General features: G+C 29.5%; 2 protein-coding genes across 2 annotated transcripts in view; both read right to left on the reverse strand.

The window, feature by feature from the left end:
- Nucleotides 1-1,437: 1,437 nt before the first annotated feature.
- On the reverse strand, nucleotides 1,438-9,645 carry LOC113385590 (integrator complex subunit 7-like). Its single transcript, XM_026623440.1, is given in 9 exon segments — nucleotides 1,438-1,532; nucleotides 1,535-1,608; nucleotides 1,610-1,749; nucleotides 1,752-1,876; nucleotides 1,879-1,948; nucleotides 7,702-7,914; nucleotides 8,344-8,719; nucleotides 8,785-8,863; nucleotides 8,866-9,645. Coding segments are annotated over 9 exon segments (1,914 nt in total). The 5' UTR covers nucleotides 9,608-9,645.
- Nucleotides 9,646-11,272: 1,627 nt separating this feature from the next.
- The window catches only part of LOC113384392 (ubiquitin carboxyl-terminal hydrolase puf-like), a 37,533-nt gene continuing 23,542 nt past the window's right edge, over nucleotides 11,273-25,263 (reverse strand). Inside the window, exons 22-38 of the mRNA XM_026622108.1 lie at nucleotides 25,133-25,259; nucleotides 24,874-25,061; nucleotides 24,433-24,547; nucleotides 24,145-24,309; nucleotides 23,633-23,881; nucleotides 23,307-23,453; nucleotides 22,650-22,902; nucleotides 20,593-20,900; nucleotides 19,976-20,166; nucleotides 19,506-19,683; nucleotides 17,667-17,903; nucleotides 15,166-15,403; nucleotides 14,123-14,424; nucleotides 13,596-13,827; nucleotides 12,875-13,020; nucleotides 12,310-12,565; nucleotides 11,273-11,616 (exon numbers count right to left, since the gene is read on the reverse strand). Of these exons, the coding sequence (XP_026477893.1) occupies nucleotides 11,294-11,616; nucleotides 12,310-12,565; nucleotides 12,875-13,020; nucleotides 13,596-13,827; nucleotides 14,123-14,424; nucleotides 15,166-15,403; nucleotides 17,667-17,903; nucleotides 19,506-19,683; nucleotides 19,976-20,166; nucleotides 20,593-20,900; nucleotides 22,650-22,902; nucleotides 23,307-23,453; nucleotides 23,633-23,881; nucleotides 24,145-24,309; nucleotides 24,433-24,547; nucleotides 24,874-25,061; nucleotides 25,133-25,259 (3,655 nt within the window). The 3' untranslated portion in view covers nucleotides 11,273-11,293. The remainder of the gene's footprint in view (nucleotides 11,617-12,309; nucleotides 12,566-12,874; nucleotides 13,021-13,595; nucleotides 13,828-14,122; nucleotides 14,425-15,165; nucleotides 15,404-17,666; nucleotides 17,904-19,505; nucleotides 19,684-19,975; nucleotides 20,167-20,592; nucleotides 20,901-22,649; nucleotides 22,903-23,306; nucleotides 23,454-23,632; nucleotides 23,882-24,144; nucleotides 24,310-24,432; nucleotides 24,548-24,873; nucleotides 25,062-25,132; nucleotides 25,260-25,263) is intronic.

Below are 25,263 nucleotides of genomic sequence, written 5' to 3' on the forward strand. Positions count from 1 at the left end.
TACTATTTCATATTTGGAGATTAGGCTCTTTAATACTCAATAAATTGTTCATAAAATTGTAGCAAAATGAACTGATATTAGCTAAATTAATATAAATATTAGTCTTGGAAATGAAAAATAATTGAACGACATATCTCATTATTGTGATATTACTGTTTGGATCGGATTTTTTTTATTATATCATATGATATGGTTTTGATATTACTAATGAATACTTATACAAATATTGGTTAATTTCAAGCGTCGATTTATAACTTTAATATTATGCTGGCTATATTATTATGCAATACACAGATAACAATTTTGTTGATGGCATGATAAATATAACTTCTTATAATTAATATTGCAGATTAAACTAACGGTATACTATTTTTTGCCATCAGGATTTTTTATTGGTTGGATATAACAGATTGTTAAATAATATTTCCAATCAATAATTGTGATGGTTTATTTCTACTAGATTTGAAAACCATTTGATTATGATTTACACATAGAAAACGTTAAATCTCGTTTAATTATTTGATAATAGTGCTGAATTACATTGTAGCCATTATATTAAACAAATATTCAAATACTTATTAGTCAAAAATTAGTTGTTACTATAATTAATTTCAAATATTGTGCAATTTTATGTAGTATAATTTAGAAATTTATTATTATTAAATGTGTTTTATTGTGAATAAAATATAAGAGATTTATGGGAACTTTTTCAAACTGAAATTGAGCTGCTTTGACATTTTTTAATATGATGAATACGTTTTTGAAATCCATATTTTATTTATTAATTGTACCTAATGCTGTGATACTAATCTGATTTTTTTATTCTTAAATACTCTGGGGCAACAAGTGAGAAATAAATATAGAAAAATAAATGAAATTGTAGAAAATAACAATTAATATATCAACTATTGTAATAATATGCCAAAGGAACAATCCAAAATCTTTGTATGTAATGTTACTATAGATGTGTGTGCTAAATTTTATATGAATATGCCGCCATAATATATATTAGGTTTTCTATTTTAATAATATACATATCGCTTGATGTACTTTAAAAACTGGTTTCATTTTTTGTCTGACTTCCATATATTTTTGTCATAATATTATCTATTACAGTGTGATCTTTTATTTTTGTGATATTTTTATATGTGTAACAATTATTAATTATAACTACCATTTCATGAAAACAACTTTTAATATTTACATAAATACAAATCATATATTAGTAGTTCTTCAGTGACTACTGAAGGTTAATGATGATTTCTTTTAAAAACTTCGTATGAACTCACATTTCAAGTAAATCATTCAATAATTCACTATCATATCTGAAACATATTTCTCTCTTTGCATATTTTATTCACATCATTTTCTTTCATTCTAAATTGCTCATTTCTTGTAGTATTAGCTATTTATTTCATAATATATTCCAAGTAACAATTATCTTCTATTAGTCACTGACCCTGATGTGTTTTTAGATGAATCATCCAAAACTTTAATTGTAAGTGAACCCTTGCAGCCGTTCTTCCAAACTTTCCATCTTCATCGATGATAGTTGCTTCGATATTTGCTACCCATAATCCTGGATTTCCTAAGTCAACAAAAAACTTCCGAGAAATAGTCATGGTTAGGCTTAACAGTCTGAGATAAAAATTGACTCGCATCTGATGGCTTTACATCAATATTTGCGCCCAGCTTAGTTTGGAGCACTGAATTCAATGTTAGATGTATCTGCGCCACTGTGCGAAAGTAGATTTTGCCGCCAGTGTGTATTGGACTATACCTTCAACTTTTACTACTAGATGGGTATTTGGAACATGATTTATGGGTTCTCCTTGAACTCTGGGGACAGGAGTGATATTCAGTTTCAACGAAGTACTTGAAGAACCTGGAAGAAAAATCTAGGCATGCAGAATGGTGCCGCGCATAAGAGCGCTACTTGTTCTAATAACTGCGCGTTTTAGGAGTTATCATTTTAGCAACACCTGGTACAAGACTTGCCTGAAATTTGTCAGATATATCCATTATCATGTTGCAATGTTGAAGCAAATGCGTCTTTCTGGATTTGTAATATAGCTTGTGGTTAGTTGTTCAAAATGAACATCTCTGGTGTAACACATACGTTCTATGGAAGTGGCAAGAACATTGTTCGGTACCTCAACAATTGCAGTAAATCCAAAGTAGCAGGGTCTGCATCAAATGATTTTTGATACAATTTATATATGCTTCCTCATTTTTCTTAAGCAAGGTAACACATTTACGAAGTTCCACAATTATTGGTCCGTATCTTAACAATTCATCTTTGTTAACTTGTGCGACCGACTGGCTGATAAAGCCGGAGGCGTGTAGACCAAATAACAGCATAATGTCACTTGCAGCAAAGTTGTAAGAACTCTAATCTTAGTTTTAAATAATCTATTTGAAAAGACATAGGTATAGCTGTAGAACTAGCAGGTCATAGCGGTCACGGCACGATTGTAGTGAATTATAGATTGATTTAAGATATCGGGTATGCATCTATTCGTTGAAGCATTCACACCTTCGAGGTCTGAAATGTATACAATCTATAATTAACTAGATGCACCAGAAACAATATCACAATTGGCTAATTAATAAGAAACAACTATAAAGCCATAAATAAATAATATAAATGTACCAATAACAATTATTTTAAAATGTACTTATTTTGCGCGCTAAAAGTGTGCTCTTGATAATATGTATGATGAAACAGCTTTATATTACAAACTATTACTAATTTTGATATTATATAATTGATAGTGATGCCAACTCGAATCAAGTGATTCGAATCATTCGAATCAAGCCCTTAACAACCGATTCGAAATATTTACTGTGATACGATACATGAACATAAATTTTAATAAAATGAAATAGAAGTGAATTAAATCATGCCAAGCCACTCGGCTTCTATCGACTCATTAGAGTTACTCGCATAATCCGTATCAATCCAATCATTCGAGTTACTCGATTGCACACAAGCCATTCAACTCTGAACACATGTGCAGATATAACAGCGACTTTGTGTTCCTCGATGGCTCCTTGTGTTTGTGAAATATTAATACTAATTTTGATAATAGATATGTATTTTAGAAACCATAATTAATTCAATAGATTCAAAAACATTTATCATTGTTTTATAAAATATGTAGTAGTATGGATTTTAAATGTTATCAGAATAAACCTCTATTATGAAATCCTTGATTAAAGTTTGAATATAAAATTTCCTTTAAACAATTATTAAACACAGTAGGCAAGTAAATCATTATGCAAGTAATGGTAAAATTACGACAATGAAATAATAGCAATCTTTATGATCATGGACTGACTTTTTCGCCACTGCACTTTACATTCAGCTTTCGGTTTAGACAAATACATTAAACACACTATCAAATGAACCATAATTCTAAATATGTTATGATTTGGTGATGCAGAAATGCTTCGTATCATTATTCTAAATCTAAACTAAGTTGAAAATATATAGTCAAGAGCCGTGGGCGGATGACAGTATGTATTTTACGACACCTGAGATTTTGTGCATCGATTCCTCTATACCTATCCTACATGAAATGGGGACTGACTAAGCCCAAAGTGGCGGACACAGCTACTGCGCAGCTGGTAAAGGTACCTTTTTTCGCCCATATCGAACCATTTTACGACGGTTGCCGTTTCGAAAATTTGAAAATATATATTATTACTATCGTAAAATACCAATGGCAGACGATTATCGCGCGGTTAACATGGTGGCAGACGATTTTGAAAATGCAGAAAAAAAATTTTTTTGAATGTATTTTACGATGTCTGCCATTTACATATTTTATTTCCTTATAGTATCAAACCTTATATTTATCACGGCAGACGTGTACCTAGTGGACCAACATCAGCAGAGTTAAAAAACTCAGTACCATTTGGCCTGATAGTATGCATAAATCTCCATGTTTTATACCGATATAAGCAATTCTTTCATAATGATAAAACAAATTAATATTTGTTAGTTTATATGTGACATTTATAATGTTGATGAGCGAAAAAAGATTTTTTACGCTAAATTCGTAAAGATTAAAGTATACAAACGATAACAACAATTATTGTAATGTTTATTCTATTTTTTTATTTATTTTAGTCTAATTTCAAATATTGTATAAAAATAAAGTTTAACAATATTATATATTATATAATATATATATATAATATATATATATTACTTTCTTTATTTATTATAATCTCGGAGCCATATCTCGCTTTTGATGATTCCTCATCATCCGCTGAATCAGATTCTATAAAAAATAAATCAGATGTAAATAAAAATTATTTGAAAATCCAACTGAAGATGTTTGATAAAGACGAGATTCTCCGACCATACTTAAAAAATTAAGCTGAATAGTATTAAAAAGATATTGTATGTGGGTTCTTTGTTAAGCGTAGCAAACATTTGTTGAAGATCGATTTTTTTCAGAGAATTGTAAGGTCTTTTTTTTGTTAAAGAAGCTGGATTGAAATCACAACCAGTAAAAGCATGACAACAAATTGAAATTCTGGCAAACAACTAACCAGTTCACTTCGTGATGTTAATATGGTTATTTTCAACCCCATTTAGCATCCAAATATTTGAATTACTATATTCTTAGTTATGTCATATTACCAATTCATATAACCAATATTATAATGATATTTTGCAGTATCGAAGGCTCTAATAGGAATATTGCAACGATATGCTCAGCGATGTTACGCGCGTTATTGATAATGTTTGTGTCAGGTTCTTCATGTGAAGTACAAAAAAATCTTCAACAACACACGATTGGACATTTGTGATTATCATTGTATAATTGACAGTCTCAGAAATTCAAATAAATTAACAAATTTAAATAAAAAATTCGATCTTCAACAAGGGTTTGCTACACTCGGTTTAGCAAAAAAGAAATTTAACAGGAAACCACCTAAGATATTTGCCCAAATATATAATGCAAAAGGACCTAAATGACGTGGTTCTTGGACGGTACAAACTGTTCATTAATAACTATAAAGTTTGCAATGTCAATGAACAATTCAGCAGAAAAATTCTAAATTTTTGGTGCAAGTTCAATCTCGTGTTTTATCAACAATTTTAAGAGCCCACTATAACTATATTAGGAATAATATCTATAACAAGCAACCAACATTGTGGGCGCATTAAAGTATGGTCGGAGAATCATGTCTTTATCAAACATCTTCAGTTGGATTTTCAAATAATTTTTATTTTACATCTGATTTATTATTTTATAGAATCTGATTTAGCGGATGATGAGGATCATCAAAAGCGAGATATGGCTCCGAGATTATAATAAATAAAGAAAGTATATATATATATATATATATATATATATAATATATATATATATCTATATATATATATATATACAAATTGTTGTTATCGTTTGTATACTTTAATCTTTACGAATTTAGCGTAAAAAATCTTTTTCCGCTCATCAACATTATTAAATGTCCACATATAAACTAACAAATAAAACATGGAGATTTATGCATACTATCAGGCCAAATGGTAGCTGAGTTTTTTAACTCTGCTGATGTTGGTCCACTAGGTACACGCTGCCGTGATAAATATAAGGTTTTGATACTATAAGGAATAAAATATGTAAATGGCAGACATCGTAAAATACATTCAAAAAAATTTTTTTCTGCATTTTCAAATCGTCTGCCACCATGTTAACCGCGCGATAATCGTCTGCCATTGGTATTTACGATAGTAATAAATTATATTTTCAAATTTTCGAACGGCAACCGTCATAAAATGGTTCGGATATGGGCGAAAAAAAGGTACCTTTACCAGCTGCGCAGTAGCTGTGTCCGCCACTTTGGGCTTAGTCAGTCCCCATTTCATGTAGGATAGGTATAGAGGAATCGATGCACAAAATCTCAGGTGTCGTAAAATACATACTGTCATCCGCCCACGGGCTCTTGGTCTAATATTTCAACCGTCTTCAAAATGAAATCATTTTAATAATATTTGTAATATATTTTTTTGATAGTTATAATTTTATTTGGTCAAGTATATTGGTGAAACTCAACCATTTTAACTTCTCGAAGGAGAAGTTTATGTTTTCATCAAAGAGGCCTATCAAAAAATCCGATTTTATGATTTCTCGACGTTTCAAGCCATTCTGAATCGAATGGTACCAAACTTGGAAATATGTGTGTGTGTATATGTGTGTGCGTGTATGTGAACAGATTTTTTGCCGTAAATCGAGGTTTCTCAAAAACGACTGGACCAATTTCAAAAATTTAAAAGCCATTCGATGTATCTCGATGAGGACTAGCGTTTATCAATTTTGTGCGACGATCGGCCAAGCAGTAAATAGCAGAAAAATGAAAAATTTTTCGTCCACGTTTTAGCCCGCATTCTGAATCGATTTTAAAAATTCAAAAACCGTTCGAAAAATATTGGTTGGGAATCGTGCTGATTAGTTTTTGGTAAAGATCGACGGGGCCGTTTTCTTGTAATAAGTGTCAAAAAAAAAATTTCGACGATTTTTATGGATTTTTTTGACGGTAGATACCATAGTCTTATAGATCACACTAAAAATTACGGACTTACAAGTCGTTTAATTTTAAAAATTCGTTAAAGTTTGAAAAAATTAGTATCGTTTCCTCTAACCTTTCATCAATATTTGCTCAAACACGCCTGAACCGATTTCAGAAATTTAAAAGCCATTTGATGTATCTCAATGAGGACTATCGTTTGTATGTTTTGTGCGACGATATGGCAAGCCGTTTTTTATAATTTGGAAAAAGTGTTAAACTTTACGTCCACATTTAAGCTCATACTACCGAATCGATTTAAAAAATCAAAAACTGTTCGAATCATGTTATTTGGGAATGATACTGATTAGTTTAGGATTAAACCTACCGAGCCGTTTTATTGTAATTAACTGTTGAAAAAAAATTTAAGCCGAATTTCATGGAATTTTTTTGGCGATATATCATGGTTTTATAGAACTTACTGAAATATTATGGTCTTACAACAAATAGTTATTTTAAACATTCATCAAAGTTTGAGAAAATGAGTAGTTTTTTTTTGACTTTTGTTAAAATTAATATTAGACAATTTACTTGGTATAACGATAGAGTACTTGATCTTAATAAACATACTAAACCGTTAAAGTCCTACGGAAACTGGTTCAGTTATAAAAATTATTGATTGTGAAAATTTGCTTTTAGAAAATTCTCCGAGTTAACGTGTTCGTTCGTTTTCAATTATGTGTAATAAATCCACTCGGAATACTTTAATCACTCATAAATTAATTTATTTTTAATTGTACCAATACCAACTAATTAACATAAATTTTACATTGATGTTTGTTTTCGTCTTAGCTTTTGTTTGTCAATATTTAGGCTTGATTTGATTCTGATTCGTATCACTCGAATAAGGAAATTTTCGAGTCAGCACACCACTAATATTTAATATCTGTTTCATTTCTGAAATTTTGTTGTCCAATTATAATCCATATATTAATATATTGACTTGCATAAAATCCTTTTACAAACAAAACTTAGAGTGCAAAAATATATATGCGAGTTAAATAGTATATTTTATAAATATGTAAAACAGAACAGAAAGTAATAGTAAGAGTAATAGAAAGTCTTTACAGAAAGTAATAGTAATAGATATAGTCTTTACTTACAATTGGAAACATTTTCTGCTCCTTGCAAAATGGATTCTCCCAGAGACATTTCGTAAAGGGCATCAAACCAGAAATGTGAATGTTCTGACCATACTTCTTCTGATAAGCATTTCCACAACGGAAAGCTCATCTCATGATGTCCATATCTTGCACAACATCGAGCAATTTTATATTTAGACCATAATGAAACTGTCTCCAAAGTTTTTTCATTTGCTCTTTGTGTCTAAAATTAATCAAAATATTGAAACAAAAAAATCAATAACATAGCAATTAAATAATACTTGATAATTACTGAATAATATTAAGAAAAAAGTATATAAAATTGTGAGTTTCGCCAAAATTTTATTTTATGAACCTTTCATATTTTGAGAACTAAAAATATACAATATGCATTTTATTAATAATAATTACCTCATTTCAAGTTTAGTAATTAGCGATATCTGTAATATCAATGTAAACAATCTTTCAATAAATTGAGTTTCTTTATCATTGGTATAATTAATATTTGTATTTTTTTCTAGTATTTTCATTATATCAGATAAATAAATCAATAAGGGATTATCATCTCGTGAATTTGCACTAATTGCAGCTAAAGCTTCAGTGACAAGCAAACATTGTGCAACTGAATATCCAGGTGTCTGGTTCAGCATACCGAACATAATTTAGTAAAATACTTAGAATAGTTTTCACTTAAAGCAGCAAGCTGAACGGCACATTTTAATATTCGCACTAAAATATTTTCAGTTTTTGCTGTTACTAACTGAACTTCTAACTGATTCTTTATGCTATATTCAACTATTTGTAATTTTAATTCTGCCCCTTTATTTTCTTTATAATAATGCCCTAAAATACATGTAATAACTTCTAAAGCACAGCAGCTTGTCTCTCCATTTGGATGAACTAATGAATCAAGCAATAACGTCTGTAAGTGATCAGATTCAGTTATCTTTACTTGGCATCCTACAGGACTATCGGCTAATTTTAAAAGTACCATTAAGATCTTAGATTTTTCTCTTGCGCTGATATTTCTATTCATTCCAGCTTGTACTATGGCTTGTATAGCTTCTAAAGGCCATTTTACAGCACCTTTTACTGCAAGATCTTTAAGCATTGCAGCGTTCTAGATCTAACTAAAGTTCTAGGATCTTTAAGGTATAGAAGTAGCAATGAAAACGGGCAGGCACATCAACCATTGTTGATATTGATAATTGCGTTAAAGATTCTAAAGTTGTTATGATAAATTCCTCAGCAGGATATTTTGATAGTAAATTCAAACAAAGTGTACGAACTAAAGCAGCCGTTTTGGCATCATGATGCATGTATTGTAGAATTGGAATCAACTGTAGTTTCCTATTATCTGGAGTGGCTTGTCCTTCTATCATATCTGACATTTTACCACACATCGACACAGCGAATGTTTTACTCTGAGCTGCAAACTGCATAGCTGCTGTAATTGCAGCATCAACTTCCACTGAATTATGACTATCTAAAGATTGGCGAATAGCATGATGGACTTGTTCTTTTTCAGGAATAATTCTAGCAACGGCTCCTAGGGTTCTAAGAGCCAATCCACGAGCTACTGGGTCATTAGAACTGTACACAATGAAAATACGTCGAACAAACTCATCAATATTTAAAATTTTGTCTAAATGTTTATCAGTTTGTTCACAAACTTTCAATATCCATAAACGTAAAATATTATTACCTACACGAAAAACTTCAGCAAGTTTTAATAGTGAAGAGTTAACTAAAATGGGAAATGGATACTTTTCAAATAATCTAGGAAAACGAACAATAGCCTCACATTGATCGCCTATTTTTGTGGCCCTAAGGGCTTTGTCGAGTTCTGTAAGAGCTGTATTTGCATCTTGCTCGGGTTCTCCTAAACCAGATTCTATGTATCTTGTAGCTAACATTTTGAAAGTTGTCTTTAATATTTAGGTTAGGAAAGGATATTTTATCTCAATAATTGATCATAACAGTAAATTGGTCATTTAAAATCTAAATAATGATTGAAGCAATATAGTGAAATAATAGAATAGCATTCATGACCTAATTAAAGTTCATATAACAAATAAATAACGAAAAACTATCACAAATTTTTGACGTTACATTAAATTTGTTTACATACGTTGCTGTGTTGACTATGACTTGAAGTATATAACAAAAACCAAAAGTCACTTAACCACTTTCTGATTACTTCAAAATTGTAATTTTTAATCTTTTTTATTTTTTTATATTTTTATGCTTATTATATATGTTTTTATATATCTTTACGTTTCAAAGGTTTCTGAACATTTTGGCATACCTTAGAAAAAATTGATGTATTTGTGTGTGCGTGTGTGCGGATACAAATTTTCGTCGACGATTTTGGTTTTCGTCGTTAATTCTAAAAATATCATGCATATTTACTCTATATTTGCAATCCTATCTTTATGGGAAGAATACAACTGAAACGTTTATTTTTATAGCATTATACAGAATACTAATAAAATTCTAATAAAGAACTGTACATAATATTATTATATTGTATTTTAAGATGTACTAAAGAAATATATATATTTCTCTTCAATCAGAAAATCATCAAAACTGTGTACACTATGTTTGCACATAATCTAAAATTTATTAGCATTTTTTATTTTGAGTAGCTCTTCCAAGCTAAACAAGCCAGTACAGACAAAAAAAAAATCTATATTTATGGAGAAGCTATAATTTTTAAAGTAATATTACTTTAAATCATAAGAAACTATAAATTTAAAAGTAATATTATATTTAAAATTATAGCTGACAGTAGGATTCCAAGTAACGATAACAGAATCTAATCACTTAGAGATAATGCTATAACTTTGCAATTAAAATAATGTAAAATATATATGCAATAATATTCTAAATAAATATTTAAAGCATTAAATGATTAAAAAAGATCAAATATATTATGATACATAAACAATGATTACAAAAACATTATAACATAATATTGAAATCTCTATTATGACAATAGTTCAATTAAATAATTGATTAGTTATTGGAAATATTTCATATTTATAAAACTAAAAATAGTTATAGACATTTGTAATCAATCTGAGAATATATTATAATAAGCTTATACTTCATAAAGAGCATAAAACAGCTCCATATTATTTTATCACAAAAGCGTCATCATATAACTAAATTTTTCAAAATATCTATTTCAGTAGTCAGTTAATTTGGTACAAGTCTGTGATGCTGAATACCTGCTCGTCAGTAAAATATTTAATCATCTATTTCAAATTTACTTTATGACAACAAGAACATATTTTATAATTCATTGGCATTATAAACATATAACATTTATGCAATTTTTTCAATGACAATAATAAAGAAAAATATCATAAGTCAAATTTAATGAATTTATGAAAAAAATATTCGCTATAACACATCGTATAAAAAGTTATAGAATAAATACATTTAATTAAATATTCATTTACATACATATCTATATACCTATATATTACAACTTAATTATCCTTACACCTATAAATATGATTACCCTCATTCTATATAATAAATATGCAAATATATATATATATATATATATATATATATATATAATTTATAATCACCTATTCAACCATTATAAGGTGCAACACCTCATCTATATCGATTTCTAATAATTTTAACTGTGAAGTATTGGCCATGTCCGATACACTTGTGTCATCAGCTAAAGTACTGTTACCAGCAGTTTCTGATTTATCTTCATTTGAAATATCTGATATATTTAAATCAGTTGAGGTATTCGGAGTGTCATCTGATGGTGATTCTGATGTAAACTCTGTTATGGATTTCACTGCTTCTAAAATGGCTTTGCTTGATGTTACTTCAGATTGTTCTTCATTATCATCAGATTCTTTATTATTTAGTTTACGCTTCTTTGTGGGAGTTTCATCTTCTAAAATCATATGTTTAGGATTCATAATATGTAGTTTTTGTATCTTATCATATATCAAGCTATTTCATGAAACAAATGTTACAGTTTCAATTTAAAACTTACATTAGAACACTTTTAAAAGCTTAAATAAAATTATAAAAAGCAAGTTCTGAAATACTATGTAATATGTGCAGCAATCTTAAAAAATGACAATCGATTTTCATGATGCCACAAAAGATTTTGCATCTATCAATTCTATTGTAGTTTGATTATGTTAGATTTGAAAGTGATACGAATAGTTAAACTCAAATTGAAATCAGGAAAATAAAGTGAATTTTAAATCTACATGTTACTATAACAAATACTAATTTATTACTTTAACTGCCTGAGGATTAGAAACTTAAAATTGTTGATGATATTATAATTTAAATATGTATTTATATTGTATATAATATTACAACAATTATATTTGTTTTAATTATTTGAATAGATTTATATCACTTTAATATTATATATTTAAAGTTAATTTCATTTTTATGAAGATGATTTAAAATAAGAAGTGGTATCACATTGTTTCATAAAATTGCATAATTTGATGCACATATAATGTTAATCATCAATGTTCAAATAAAAAAATATTTAGATATTTTAAGAAATAACTATTTGCATTAATACCATATAATTTTTTTCTAGTTTTGATAAATTCCTTACCTTGTTGAACCAATTCAGTCACAGCTCTTTGTTTCAGTCTTTCGAGAGCATTCTGCAAACTTGATGGGGTTTGCAAACCCCTATTATTAACAGAACTAGTTGGTTTATATTTTAAAACTAAATGTAAAGCCCTAACATCACCGCGAAGTCTCCGAGCACCAGTCTGCAGATCTACACGGGATACATTATCTGATAACGTTGTACACAAATTTTCTATAAGACGACATGTCTGAGGAGTCAAAACGCGTATTGAAATCTGTTGAAAAAAATATATGTTTAATATATTATTCGATAATATTCATTTAAATTCTAAAAAAAACCATACAAAACATAGTTATAATTGTATGACGGCTTATAACGAAAAAATATATAACTGATATATATTCAATAATATTCACTTAAATTCCACAAAAAACTATATAAACAAATTTTATGATCGTATGACTGGTTATAATAAAAATAAAAAATATTTTTATAAAATTTAAGTATGGTTTTAAGAGTAAAAAATATTAATAATTAATATGAAATATTTACTCAGTATTTATTAATATTGCAATTACTCTACCTTCGGAAAAAATGTCTGCATAAATTCCCATATTTTAGGATCAGTTAGTGATACTCGTTCATCTAACAAAATACAGTCTACATATTCTCCTAGATAAATACTATCAGCTAACATTTCTGCATTGCCACCTATCATTGCCAGCAAACCTTAAACAAATTTATTACACAATATTATAATATATAATATATTATAATTATATAAGTTAAAAAAAGGTAAATTGTATTTAATTAGGGCTTTAAGTCATTTTACTTAAAAAACTAAGCACAATTTTTTAAAGGATTCATTTCAAATCGGTAACGTTTTTAAAGTGCTTCATCAAAGTAACTAAAATATCATAGTTGTATGAAAAGTGGTTTACTTATAAAAATTATTTAAAATTGGGATTATTCGGCCGCACTTTTAGAAAATACTCTTTTAGGCACGTGTTTGTTTTTCAATAATGTGTAACAAAAAAATTGTACAAAATTGAATAATCTGCAATAGTTTCTCACATTATGAGCCCTATATCAACTCAGCATTACTTATAAATCACTCATAAATTAATATATACTGATTTCTTATTCATAATGTCGAGTATTTACAAATGTTGGAAAGTTCATGCAACTTGCCTGAAGGTATTTTGCCTTACAACTAATTATAAATTATTGAAATTCTTAAAATACACAATATTAAATATTTAATAACAATATATCTTTGATTCAGAATACTGTGTGATAATTACCTTCTTCGTTATTATTGTGTGCCTCCAAAGCATCTATCCAGAGAGCTGGAAAATAATTAAAATGCAATGGTGCAGCTTCGTAACCGGTCATAGCACTTAATGTTATAACATGTTCAGCATGTGAATTTATTGTTAAGTTTCTTCCTGGTACTCCACGCAACATCTGATCTACAAATTCGTGATATGGACGATAAAATGAAGCTAGAGCTGCGTCATATTCAACATCCACTCCCTAAATAATAAAATTTCATTAAAATACAAATTTAAAATTAATAATTATATATAATATTATTTTGACTTTTTAATATATAAATATATCCTATAATCATGATTTTTTAGTGATTGAGTTCTTTATATATAATTTTTAATTAATTGTTGAGAGGATAAAATACTAATGTTGTTTAAAAAACTTAAAAAAAAACGTTTTAATTAATCTATGCAACTACTGCTTAATTAAAATATAATCTGGTTTTCAAAAAAGCATTATACATTTTTACCTTACATATTTTATACAAAATAATACTAACCTTGGGGCTTTGTATCTGTGTATGGGGCACATACATTTGAAGCACAGGCCTAGGTGGCCTCGGAGAGTTTTTACCATGGGCATGCTGCAATAGACCACCACGAGAGCCCCTTCTTGGAAAATACGGTCCAAGAGGAAAAGCATTGGATGATGATGATCCTGAGCCTGAAGCAGTTGGTCGCTCATTACAAGAAGATGATGAAGCACCATTTGTGTGGAATGAGTTGTGAGAATGTGATAGCAACTGAAGTAAAACTGTACGAGTTTCATCTGGTAATAGATGCATCAGCTCACATAACATTTCTGAAAATAATAGATTATATGGAAATTAATGTCATTCTATTCATATGTTAATAAACTAGTCAAAACAAAAGTCAAAAATCAGTTTGTGGCGATTTGTAAGAGAAAAAAAAATAGAAATATTTATTATCTATTATATAAAAATAACTCGGGTTTTCCCCTTCCTGACGAAATAACTCCAGAACGCACGAACCGATTTCGACGATTTTGCATTCGTTGGAAAAGTCTCGGGCTCCGTGAGGTTCATAGCAAAGAAAATGAAAGAAAAATTTCAACAGAAAGCGGAAAAATCTTTTTCACATACAGCGTCATATCTGATACTTAGCATGTACTACAAGTAAGTAGATACATTGTTTGACACCTACTCATTTCCTTTTCAAATATAAAATAAACAAAAATTTCTTCATCTTTCTCACGAAACCATCTGGTGGCGAAACGGAGTTCGCTGAGTTTGCTAGTATATATATATATATATATATATATAGGGCGGGTCGATTTGTATGGGCGAAAAACAGTCACATAGGCATTTATGATCAAAACAAGATACTTTGCGGAAGAAACCATACCTCTAAAATAAATTCATAGAAATGGACTTTTTTCCATTGGAAACATATTTTTGATCTATATTTTCAAGTGAAAATCGCTACTACACGATATCAGGTCTTCCAGAGCGCGGACTCAGAAGCTACTCCATGAGAGCCCCATATATATCAAAAATAGTTAACAACAATCAATTTCACAAACCTATAGAAACTTGTCGCATTTCTGGCGGATTGAACGTATTTAGCAACGTAGCCAATCTTCTTGTTAGGTCGACCAACGGCTTATTGCACGTTACGAGTGTTGCCCTGCACTCTCGATGCTCCTTATGCCTTCTCAGACAATTTATCAGCCCAAAAGTTTCAGTCAAAAGCTCTGTCAAATCTTCAGAAACATGACACGCTGTTGCCTCATGATACATGACATGCAAATTGTGGAGAGCCTGAAAAAAAAACAAATCGTCAAAATAAAACTTTTTTCATTGTTTTTAGATCTTCAATTTGTATATCAGTGTGCCTATTTTTGTACATACGGTTTTATTTCTGTTACTTACATTTTTATAACGATTTATAAATTCGAAAACCTTGTTTATACAGTTTTGATAATTATTGTTCATTATTCAATATAAGTTAATCGTTGTAGGCAATAACAATATTAGCTTTATTATTCATAAAAAAGAGAATAAAATATTGAGATTGACTCATTTGCAAAGTTTTTTTTTTTATTTATTTTTCATAGCAAGCTATACAAAGTACATTCAGCTATATATTGTTACAGGTATATATTATTTGACTGCTTCTCAGATGTTATGTGTTTTTTTGAGACGCTTGTAAAAACTTACCATTAATTAATTGCATCATTAATGTTTCGTAATTCCCGAAATTAATTAATTTCGTAATTAATTTCGCTAATCGTTCACGAAGAAGTTTTTGTTTTCGTGAAAAAATACGATATGCTAAATTTATGTTCTCTCATCGTTTCAAGTCATTCTAAATTGAATGAGACCAAATTTGGAAAAGTGTAAATGTTTGTATGTGTGTGTGTGAGCCTATTTGGATCTTTCGTCGACATTTTGCTCAAAAACTGCTGGACTGCTTTCAATTACCAAAAAAGTGTAAAATTTTTCGTCCACGTTTTAGCCCACAGTTTTCAATAGTTTCAAAAAATTCGAAAACTGTTCGAAAAATGTTCACTGGAAATCGAGTTGATTAGTTTTTGGTTAAGATCGCCCGGGGCATTTCTTCGCAATTAAATTTTTTTGACAATTTTGATGATTTTGTATAATGATAGATTTTGTAGTTTGGATAATAACATACTGAAATATTATAGGCCTACGAAAAGAGGGTAAATTATAAAAATTCATCAAAGTTTAGAAATTCGGCTTAAGCTTAAGCGATTCTAATTAGAATCTGTGCCAAAGCATATGTACGTTCCGTGTTTTTTATTTATTCATTAAATGTAATTAAATTTTTAATTTACCCGAAATGGATGAAATGAAACGTGTTAAAGAAATCAATTTAATTTATACAATTATAGATAGTATAAGTATGTTTGAAAGACATCAATTGGAAACCGTATTGATTATTAGTGGAAGCGAAAATGTTGTTTTCTAAATAACAGTTGAACATTTTACCTAAATAGCGGAATATCAATTCTTGTTTATTAATACTAGAATGACGGAGCGAGTCAATTTGACTAATTTGTACTATTTATGCTATAATATGTAATATGTAATATATGCTATACCTATTTTGCCAGATACGAGATAAAAGTCAAATTGATCCACCGGTTTAGACAGACGTAACTTATTTCCTTTTCATAAAAAACTATTGTAAACGTTCTGGTGAAAAAGTTTGCATGTTACAATTCGTTCATTCAATGCTGTAAATTTATTCGTTGCAAACTATTCAGTTGAAATCTTTCATTTTGACTTATGTCAGCCGCAGATATAAGAAGCCACCGTTTAGAAGGTGCTTCTAAACGCCAGCGGATCAAATATTACCTTGAGCGAGTTTGATGAGTGTAAACTGACTAAGCCATATTTAGGTTGTAGACCACAAAAATAGATCTTATAAAAAAGTTTTATTATTGAGCTCAAAACATCGCATTGTAAGATTTGCAAAAAATGAAAAACTTGTACCGGAAACTATATCTTTTTATAATAATACTAAAGTATGGAGTCGAAATACTGGATCAAATGGCGCGAAAATATAGTACCAAAGCAGGTTTCAGTCTTGCAAATTGTACCAAAACCCGTTCATGTGTTCTAAATCAATGCTTGGGTCATATATATAAAGATGTGAATTAAGTAGGAATGTCAAAAAAGAATTTCTCTTGCAACTAGCTGTAAATTTATGCGGCATCTATAAAGATCAAGTCGAAAGCGCTTGAACTTTAATATACAAAGATATTGAAAACCATTAAAATTGGTACTAGTGTCATGCAACAGAAACAGAAACAAGGGCACTGTAGCAAATGCTACAAAACATATGCGAAAAGTGTATGCAAAAAGTTTGAAATAAGGTATATTTGCAATAATATTTTATTACTTTGTTAAACTGACTCAATCAGGCAAAATAGGTATGCAACCAACTTCAGTCATTGTAGTGTTAATTTAATCATGTATAAGTATCGGAAAATTAATGCAACTTGCTGTAAGGCAAAATGCTACTTACAGCTAATTTCTAATTCATTTTTAAACTTACATCTAGCACCAAACTGAGGCCGCCGCTCTGCAACACATACAGCTTTTCTTCATCAGTGTCGGCTAGCGTACGCAGGGCCGTATTTAAAGTGCCCCAGCTACCTCTAGCGTCCAAACCCGCCAAATACGCTGCCAACGTACCCCGTCTGAAAGCGGTCACTTCGCGTAATTCCCCTTCAGTTGCTTCAGGACTACGTGCTCCAAATAGAGCCATCAATTTGAATAACTCCTCCACTGCCTAATTCAGATAAAATAGACACAGTCAATATGAGAAGAATAAAATTCAATTACCAAAATTTAAAAAAAAGTTAAATTATTATTTGAATTAATTTAACTTGATAAAATATTGTAATTACTACGTTTATGGATATTGATTTAATGTTTATGATTATTGTATAAATTAAAACCATTAAGAATTATAAAAAATGATTAATTAAGCTTTCAATTTTATAGCTACATTATGTAGCTATATTTTATAATTTTCGAACAACCCAATAGTTTCCATATATGTATATGTATATATATGTAGCCTACATATGGAAACTATTGGGTTGTTCGAAAATTAACTTCGTTTTTATAGACATTTTTGCACGTAATTTTCGTACAATAAACGATTCCTTTAATAAATTATGTATTGGCAGTTCTGATCGAACATCTTTTGTCTTATTTCTGGTGTTAGCACAATTCCGAAATCATAAATATTTTGGTCGTTCTTGGCAAAAAAAACTTATCAAAGAACTTTTTGACAGGCTGATTTGAGGTAAAAATTTCACTGCCTAAAAATTTTTTTAGTGACCGGAACAAATAATGGTCCGATGATGGCAGGTCTGGAGAATATGATGAATGTATCATTGAGTTCCATTCAAGCTTCAAAAGCTTTTGGCGATTGACCAAACTTTTGTGAGGTCTTGCGTCATCTTGATGCAGGACTTGTTGTGGGTTAATTCTGACCTTTTCTATTTAAGTATATCATTTAGTTTATCCAGCTGATGACATAAGGCATCTGAATTAACCGTTATGTTATCTTGGAAAAGCTGAAAAATGAAGATCTCCTTTAAATTCTTTCCAAACATACAGCATCACCTTTTTCTGGCAAATTTCAGCTTTACACCTGTATTGAGTAGGTTCTTTTTTTTTATTTCATGGACAAATGCGTGTATTGTATTCCTTACATCCCAATTGAAATTCCTAATGACAATTCGCTTCAAAACCTGATAATTTTCAAGACTTTTCAGAGACAAATCGTGCGACGATACACGTTTCTTTCTATGAGAATCATACATTGAGTTTCGATGAAAATTCCAGACCTTTTGAGTGGTTATAAACTGTTAAATTTGATAATTATTTACTCAATGGGATCTCATGTATTATTATTGTCGGTTTTCATCAACTAATGATTTTCTCGCGATTTGACTTAACAGTTTTTTTCCTTTTCTATAGCAAAAGAGTAAAATATGTCGAAAATGCTGCTTAATTCTTTCCGTATTCAAAGTGACACCATCCAAAAACTACTGCATGTAATCAATTAGAATTTTTTACACACAAGCCTTAAAATATAAGTTTTCAAACCATATAATAATTATAAAGCTTAAGTTTTATGTTAGTTTCAAAAAAATATAGTTAAATTCTGGTGGTAAAAAAACGAAGTGACCTTATAATTAACATCTCTTAGGATAAGTTATAGTAATCGCAAAAAAATCGAAAATGAAAATGTTTATATATAAAGGTTTCTAAACATTTTGGCATGTCTTATTATTAGAAAAAATGGATGTGTGTGTGTGGATACAATTCTGGTCCACAATTGCGTGAACACTAATCAACCAATTTAAATAATACTTACTGCTGTATACTGTGTCGGATGCGGCGTAATATTTTTAAAAGCCCATTGTAAATTTTGATGCGCAGCTAGCTGTCTAGTTAATTTGCGACTTTGCTCACAACACATTCTTAATAATCCATAATAAGCTGGCAGCATGGATCGATTAAACATAACAACATCATGGTCATCATGATCAGCCCTAAAATTTACACGCATATACATTATTTATTACTTAACATAAAAATAAAATCAGGTATAAATTAAAAAAGCCATTGAAATACTTTAATCTGAATATTGCAGAGTGTAAAATATTGTCCTAGATACGGCAACAATATTCATTCAACATTTTCAATTCACATTCATTAATTAAAATAATTATATAAAATGAATATTAATATTTTAAGAAAACCACATCAGCACATTGTTATTATCACAAAGTAATATTTTACTAGATAATGTTTTAATAATTTTGATAACTCATTTATACTTACAAAATATAATTAAATGCTATGTTTCTCGTAATATCAACATTTTGTACAACTATTTGAGCATTTTCTGGACAGTCAACTGTTATGTGGTGCCAAAACACTAGTAATGCCTGTTTATTATGATGAGCTGCAACACTGGGTTCTGATAATCTCGGATGAAACAAGTCCCATAGAGCCCTTATATGAGGTCCAACCTATAAGAATTTTTATTTTAATGAAATAAAATAAATACATAATTATTTTATTGCAATACCAATAAAACAAAACATATTTCTGAAATAATCATTACAATTATAAAAATTCTAATATGAAACAACAATTTTTCACAAAAAATTGCAAAAAGTTAGTAAAGAACATTGTAAATGTTTCTAGTATTAATTACATTTATTTACTTATTTAAATAAGGTCATACATATTGAATCATATTGAAGAAATCATTTATATCCCTGGAGTTATAAAAAAACGAAAAATTCGAAATGATTGCCAATTTATAGTACAACAGACTGTAAATGAAATCATTTTAATTAGATCATTTGAAATGCTTTGAGATATTATATGGAGTAGCAAAATAATCATTTCAAACTTTATAAGAAACTTAAATTTCAAAACAAAAATATTACCATCAATTTTTCTGTCCTGCCGCTAGCAAAATACGTCATCAGTGTAAAATAAGATGTAAGTTTTAATGTTCCATGCGAGGGTACATCAGCATAATGTCTAGCTGGTCTTAGTAACCGCAAAAGCAAACCCAACACTTGCCTCTGCACAGCTGTAGCTTCTGGTGGCAATTCTCGAATAGCTTGTTGTTGCAATTGCTGTTGAGCCACAGTTGTGGCTACAGTTGCAGCTGTGGATGCTATACGAGTTCCATGGTACGCTTGCCTGAAGGGCAAATGTGGCACTAGAGAAACTAGCAAATACGCAGCAGCTAAAAAAAGACAATATTATATATAATAGTACAACTTGGATTACTTCATTTGCAGTAATTTAAAAAAAAATTGTTCAAAATAGTTTTAAAAAAAATCTTTCAGGCTTATAAAAATGTTTTGTAAAAAAACATTTTTCCAACTTGTCCATAGTTTATATGATTGTCACATTATTCTAGATTAACATATTAAAATATATAAATTTTTTTCTTCAGAATATATATAGGGCTATAATCATGGGTGTGGTCAGATGACAATTTTTTGAAACCCTCCATTTTATCAGCTTCTAGAATTGAATTTTTATGACATTTTTTTTCAGATTCTAAAAAAATTTATTAAGGGGTTAGGGGTACTTGGGATTTTTGAAAAATCGATTTTTATTTTTTTGCATTTTCATTAAGGGTAACATCTTGAAAATATTCTCTGAAAATTTCAAGTTGATCCGATGATTACTTTTTGAGTTACTGGACTCTTACCAGCGCGTTGACGCAAGTGGAGAGTTCGATACTTATACTCAAGATCATTCTCCCTCACCTCCTGATGTTTTAAACGCTTTCAAACCGATTTACGACGATCTCAGCAATGATAATTTACTTTCAAGATGTGTAGTTCAAGATTAAATCCATAATCAGAAAAAATTAAAAGCTTCAACCAACTAGTGTAAAAAATATACCTAGGAACCGTGCATACTAGTTTTACTATCGTAAAAATTGCTGAATGCATATACATAATTATTATTATTGATTATGGATACCCTAGAACCTAATTGTGGGTATAATTCCCATTGGTATGCTGAAAAATTGGATGCTGCACGTGTGAAAGTGGCAGATCAGCGCGCCAATGAGAACACTCAAGAGGCCAGAATGCTTTGTAGGCAACAGCAAATGGAAATTTTGGAAACTTGCACAATGACTGATAAACTATTATATGGCCCAGATATAGATAACTCGGTTTAAGTAATTCAATAATTCGAATTTCTGTACGTAAATCCAATGTGAAACTTTAAACGCGTTTTTCTCAAAACTATGTTTTTTGAAACGGTGACCACTGTAACTCGAAAACCACTTAGCAAATTTTAATGAAATTGATACAGCTTTTAGAATACATAATAAACTCGTGCCTGATCAAAGGATTTTTATTTTTTCAAAAATTTGAATATTTTAAGACCAATTAACTGTCGATTTTTTACCCAAAAATCTAGATTTTTTCTTTCTGATGCTGCCATTTTGTTAATTTTTGCAAAAAAAAGAAAACCTTCGATCCGGCCCGGGATTAACTATTCATAAAACTGTTTTTTTAATTTGATTGATTTTAGATGATTCTCCAAGGAGTTATGATGGTCACCGCCAGGACCGTTTTTCGAAACAGGGTCAACAAAAACAGCTATAACTTTGGGAATAATGATTTTTTTTTCTGATATTTTTGTTACATCAAGTCAAAACATTGTATAATAATGCTGTATTAATATTTTTGTAGAAAAACATCGTTTAATAACAAAAAAAAAATACTGAAAACACTCATTTTTTCGTGCCTGCAAGTACCCCTAACCCCACCCCTTAATAACTTGAAAAAAATATATAGTAAAACTATTGTCTTTTTTTTATGGTCTTTCAATAATTGCACAAATTCATGTCCTAAACCAGAATACACCATTAAAGAATCCACACTTTTAAAATAAATCTCTGTATGACCAATTTTGTATTTAAATTTTAATTTGAATTTTATTTTTAAAATTTAAATTTTAAATTTACCTGATCTAACCCTTTGATTATTATGAGCTATAAGAAAATGCTCAACCCAGCAATCTGCACTTTGTAAAACCCAAGCATGTGCCATTTTATTCCTTGGAGCCTGCACCGCAAGCCATTCTAAAGCACTATGAGGACAAAACTCTGCTGCATCCCACACGCGTTGCAGAGCCAAATTGCTGAAACATGGGAGCCCCGAAGGACCAGCAGATGCATCCGTTAGAAGGGTCAGCAGTTTAAAAAACGGTGCACATAACTATCAAACAAACAAAAATTTCAGGTGAAAATAAAGGATCTATGTAATATAGGGAATATAAAAATCATCATAACATCATCTGGGCAGATGATGCCAATCATCAATCTACACTTATAATAAAATCAAAAACTTTCAAATCAAGTTTGGTGAAATTTAAAATTTTAAATATATTGATGCCGTTCAATTCATGACATAAGTGTTTCATAAATAGTAATAAATTTAGTATTTGGTTAATCTGTGTGCAAATACTTATATGGAGTATACTTATACTATATTTATACTACACTCTCTATTTCTTGATTTAAAGGCAACAAATTTATTCGGTAATGATAAGTATTATTCCTTAAGGTTATGCAATATTATTCTTCAATTTTTCATTATTAAAATTGAAATTATGTTCTTACCTCTGCATGTTTAGTTATGGAATGAAACATCATGGCAACTATTTGTGTTGCAAGTCTTTCATTATAACGACATAATGCATGCACTAATAAGCGTGTATGCTGAGGATTTAATCCATCCCTTATTTGCTGATATAGAAATGGAAAACCCTAAAAATAATAATTAAAACTTTGTTAAAAATATTCTATAAATAGTATTGATAATTAGTTCTAATTGTCAATACTATTAAATAATTTACATTGAATCAATAAAATGATTTTGTAAATCAATATTATTTCACCTTTGCGAAATATAAGTAATTAATTAAATGTATCAAATTAAATCTAACCTTTCCACCTGCTATCGCGCTAAAGTCTCTATTGCTTAGCTGAAGATTATGATCTGGTCCCCGTGATTTTTCAACCAAGCTTGCTACTAATGCAACCATTTTATCTAAAGAAGCAGGGCGTGGTTTGTCATTGCAAAGCCCTACGGATGAGCATCCTAAAGAACCTGGCCCAACTGAAGCGCCAACAGTGCCTACAGGAGTGGTGGACGCAGGCTGCTCCTCGCTATCAGAACCACCGGATTGCTCTTGCTAAAATAATATATAATAAATTTTATTGCAAACTATTATTAATATAAATTGGATATTTTTAAAACATTTATATCAATATTATTTCATATTGCACAAGTTATATTTATTCAACATTTATTCAATAGACAAATCAACAAATAGTTTTTTTTTTCACATTTAACACGTTATTTCTAAACTCTTATAAAAAATATTGAACACAAAAAATTCAATAGAAAATTTTGTGTTTAAAATTATATTAAAATCACTTAATAAATATAACTTACAGTTTCTTGTTGTGATTTTTGTCCGAGATAAAATTCGACTACACAATGTATGACGCCTATCCGTAGTAAAAATGCAGATTCCTCATCTCCCATTCGGGAAAATTCTAATAATAAACCAAAATATTCTGAAAGGTGACGCAAATGTGCCCTGGCTCCATGTTCCATCTTAAAAAAAATTAATTAAATTGAAACATATTTAAAAAATGTATAGTTTAGGATTCGCAGAAGACGAATTACAGCTGTTTATAATAAAAGAGATCATTTGTTGACAGAATGAAAAAATCTTACCAATGAAATGAGTGATCTAATAAATCTTGTAACACATGATTTGCCACCTAGACTTTCTTCGGGTAAAGCATTTTCATCTTCTTCACCCTTTAGATATAATTGAAAATGTGATTGTCTGTAAAATAAGAAAATTTATTTGGTGAGATAACTAAAGATCGCAACAAACATTTATTGTTTCTAGTATAGTTTAATTATATATGTAACATTTAAAATTTGAAACAGTATTCATCATATTTCTGAATTTATTCCTAAATAACAATTATTTTATATTATATAGTAATTATCAAAATATATAAGTTGATAAGTGTCAAAGGTTATTTTCTCTTTGAGGTCTTATCTTAAAATGCCTAGTGTGAATTTATTAATTACAATTAATCTCAATTTCGATAAGCTCTGTGCTATAACTATTAATTTTTATGTTATAAAATTTTAGCAACATACCTCAATCTTTGGATAACATGTATACATAGCCTTTGAAACATTTGTCGAACCATTTGATTTGGGCATTGAATGAGAACTTGTAGAGGCCACCAGGGCTCAGAACACATTTGTTCCAAAAACCATTCACAAGCTGGTTCAGAGCCATTAAATTGTTTTGTAAGTAGCTCAACCCATTGTACCATAGTTGGCTAATGATAAAATATCAACATTTATACACATGATTATTAATAAACATTAACAATATTATATTTACAAATACCTTTTCCTTTGCATGAATGAATGTTTCAATAAAAAATGATGTTGAAAGTTGAGCAGCCAAACACGTTATATCCGGTTGTTCAGTGATGAGCGTCTGAGGAACATGGCCACAAATTTGCCACATAAAACTGA

This window comes from Ctenocephalides felis, unplaced genomic scaffold (genome assembly GCF_003426905.1).
Source record: "Ctenocephalides felis isolate EL2017-DRISC unplaced genomic scaffold, ASM342690v1 CF-g0.4_SCAFFOLD_03571, whole genome shotgun sequence".
Taxonomy (NCBI): domain Eukaryota; kingdom Metazoa; phylum Arthropoda; class Insecta; order Siphonaptera; family Pulicidae; genus Ctenocephalides; species Ctenocephalides felis.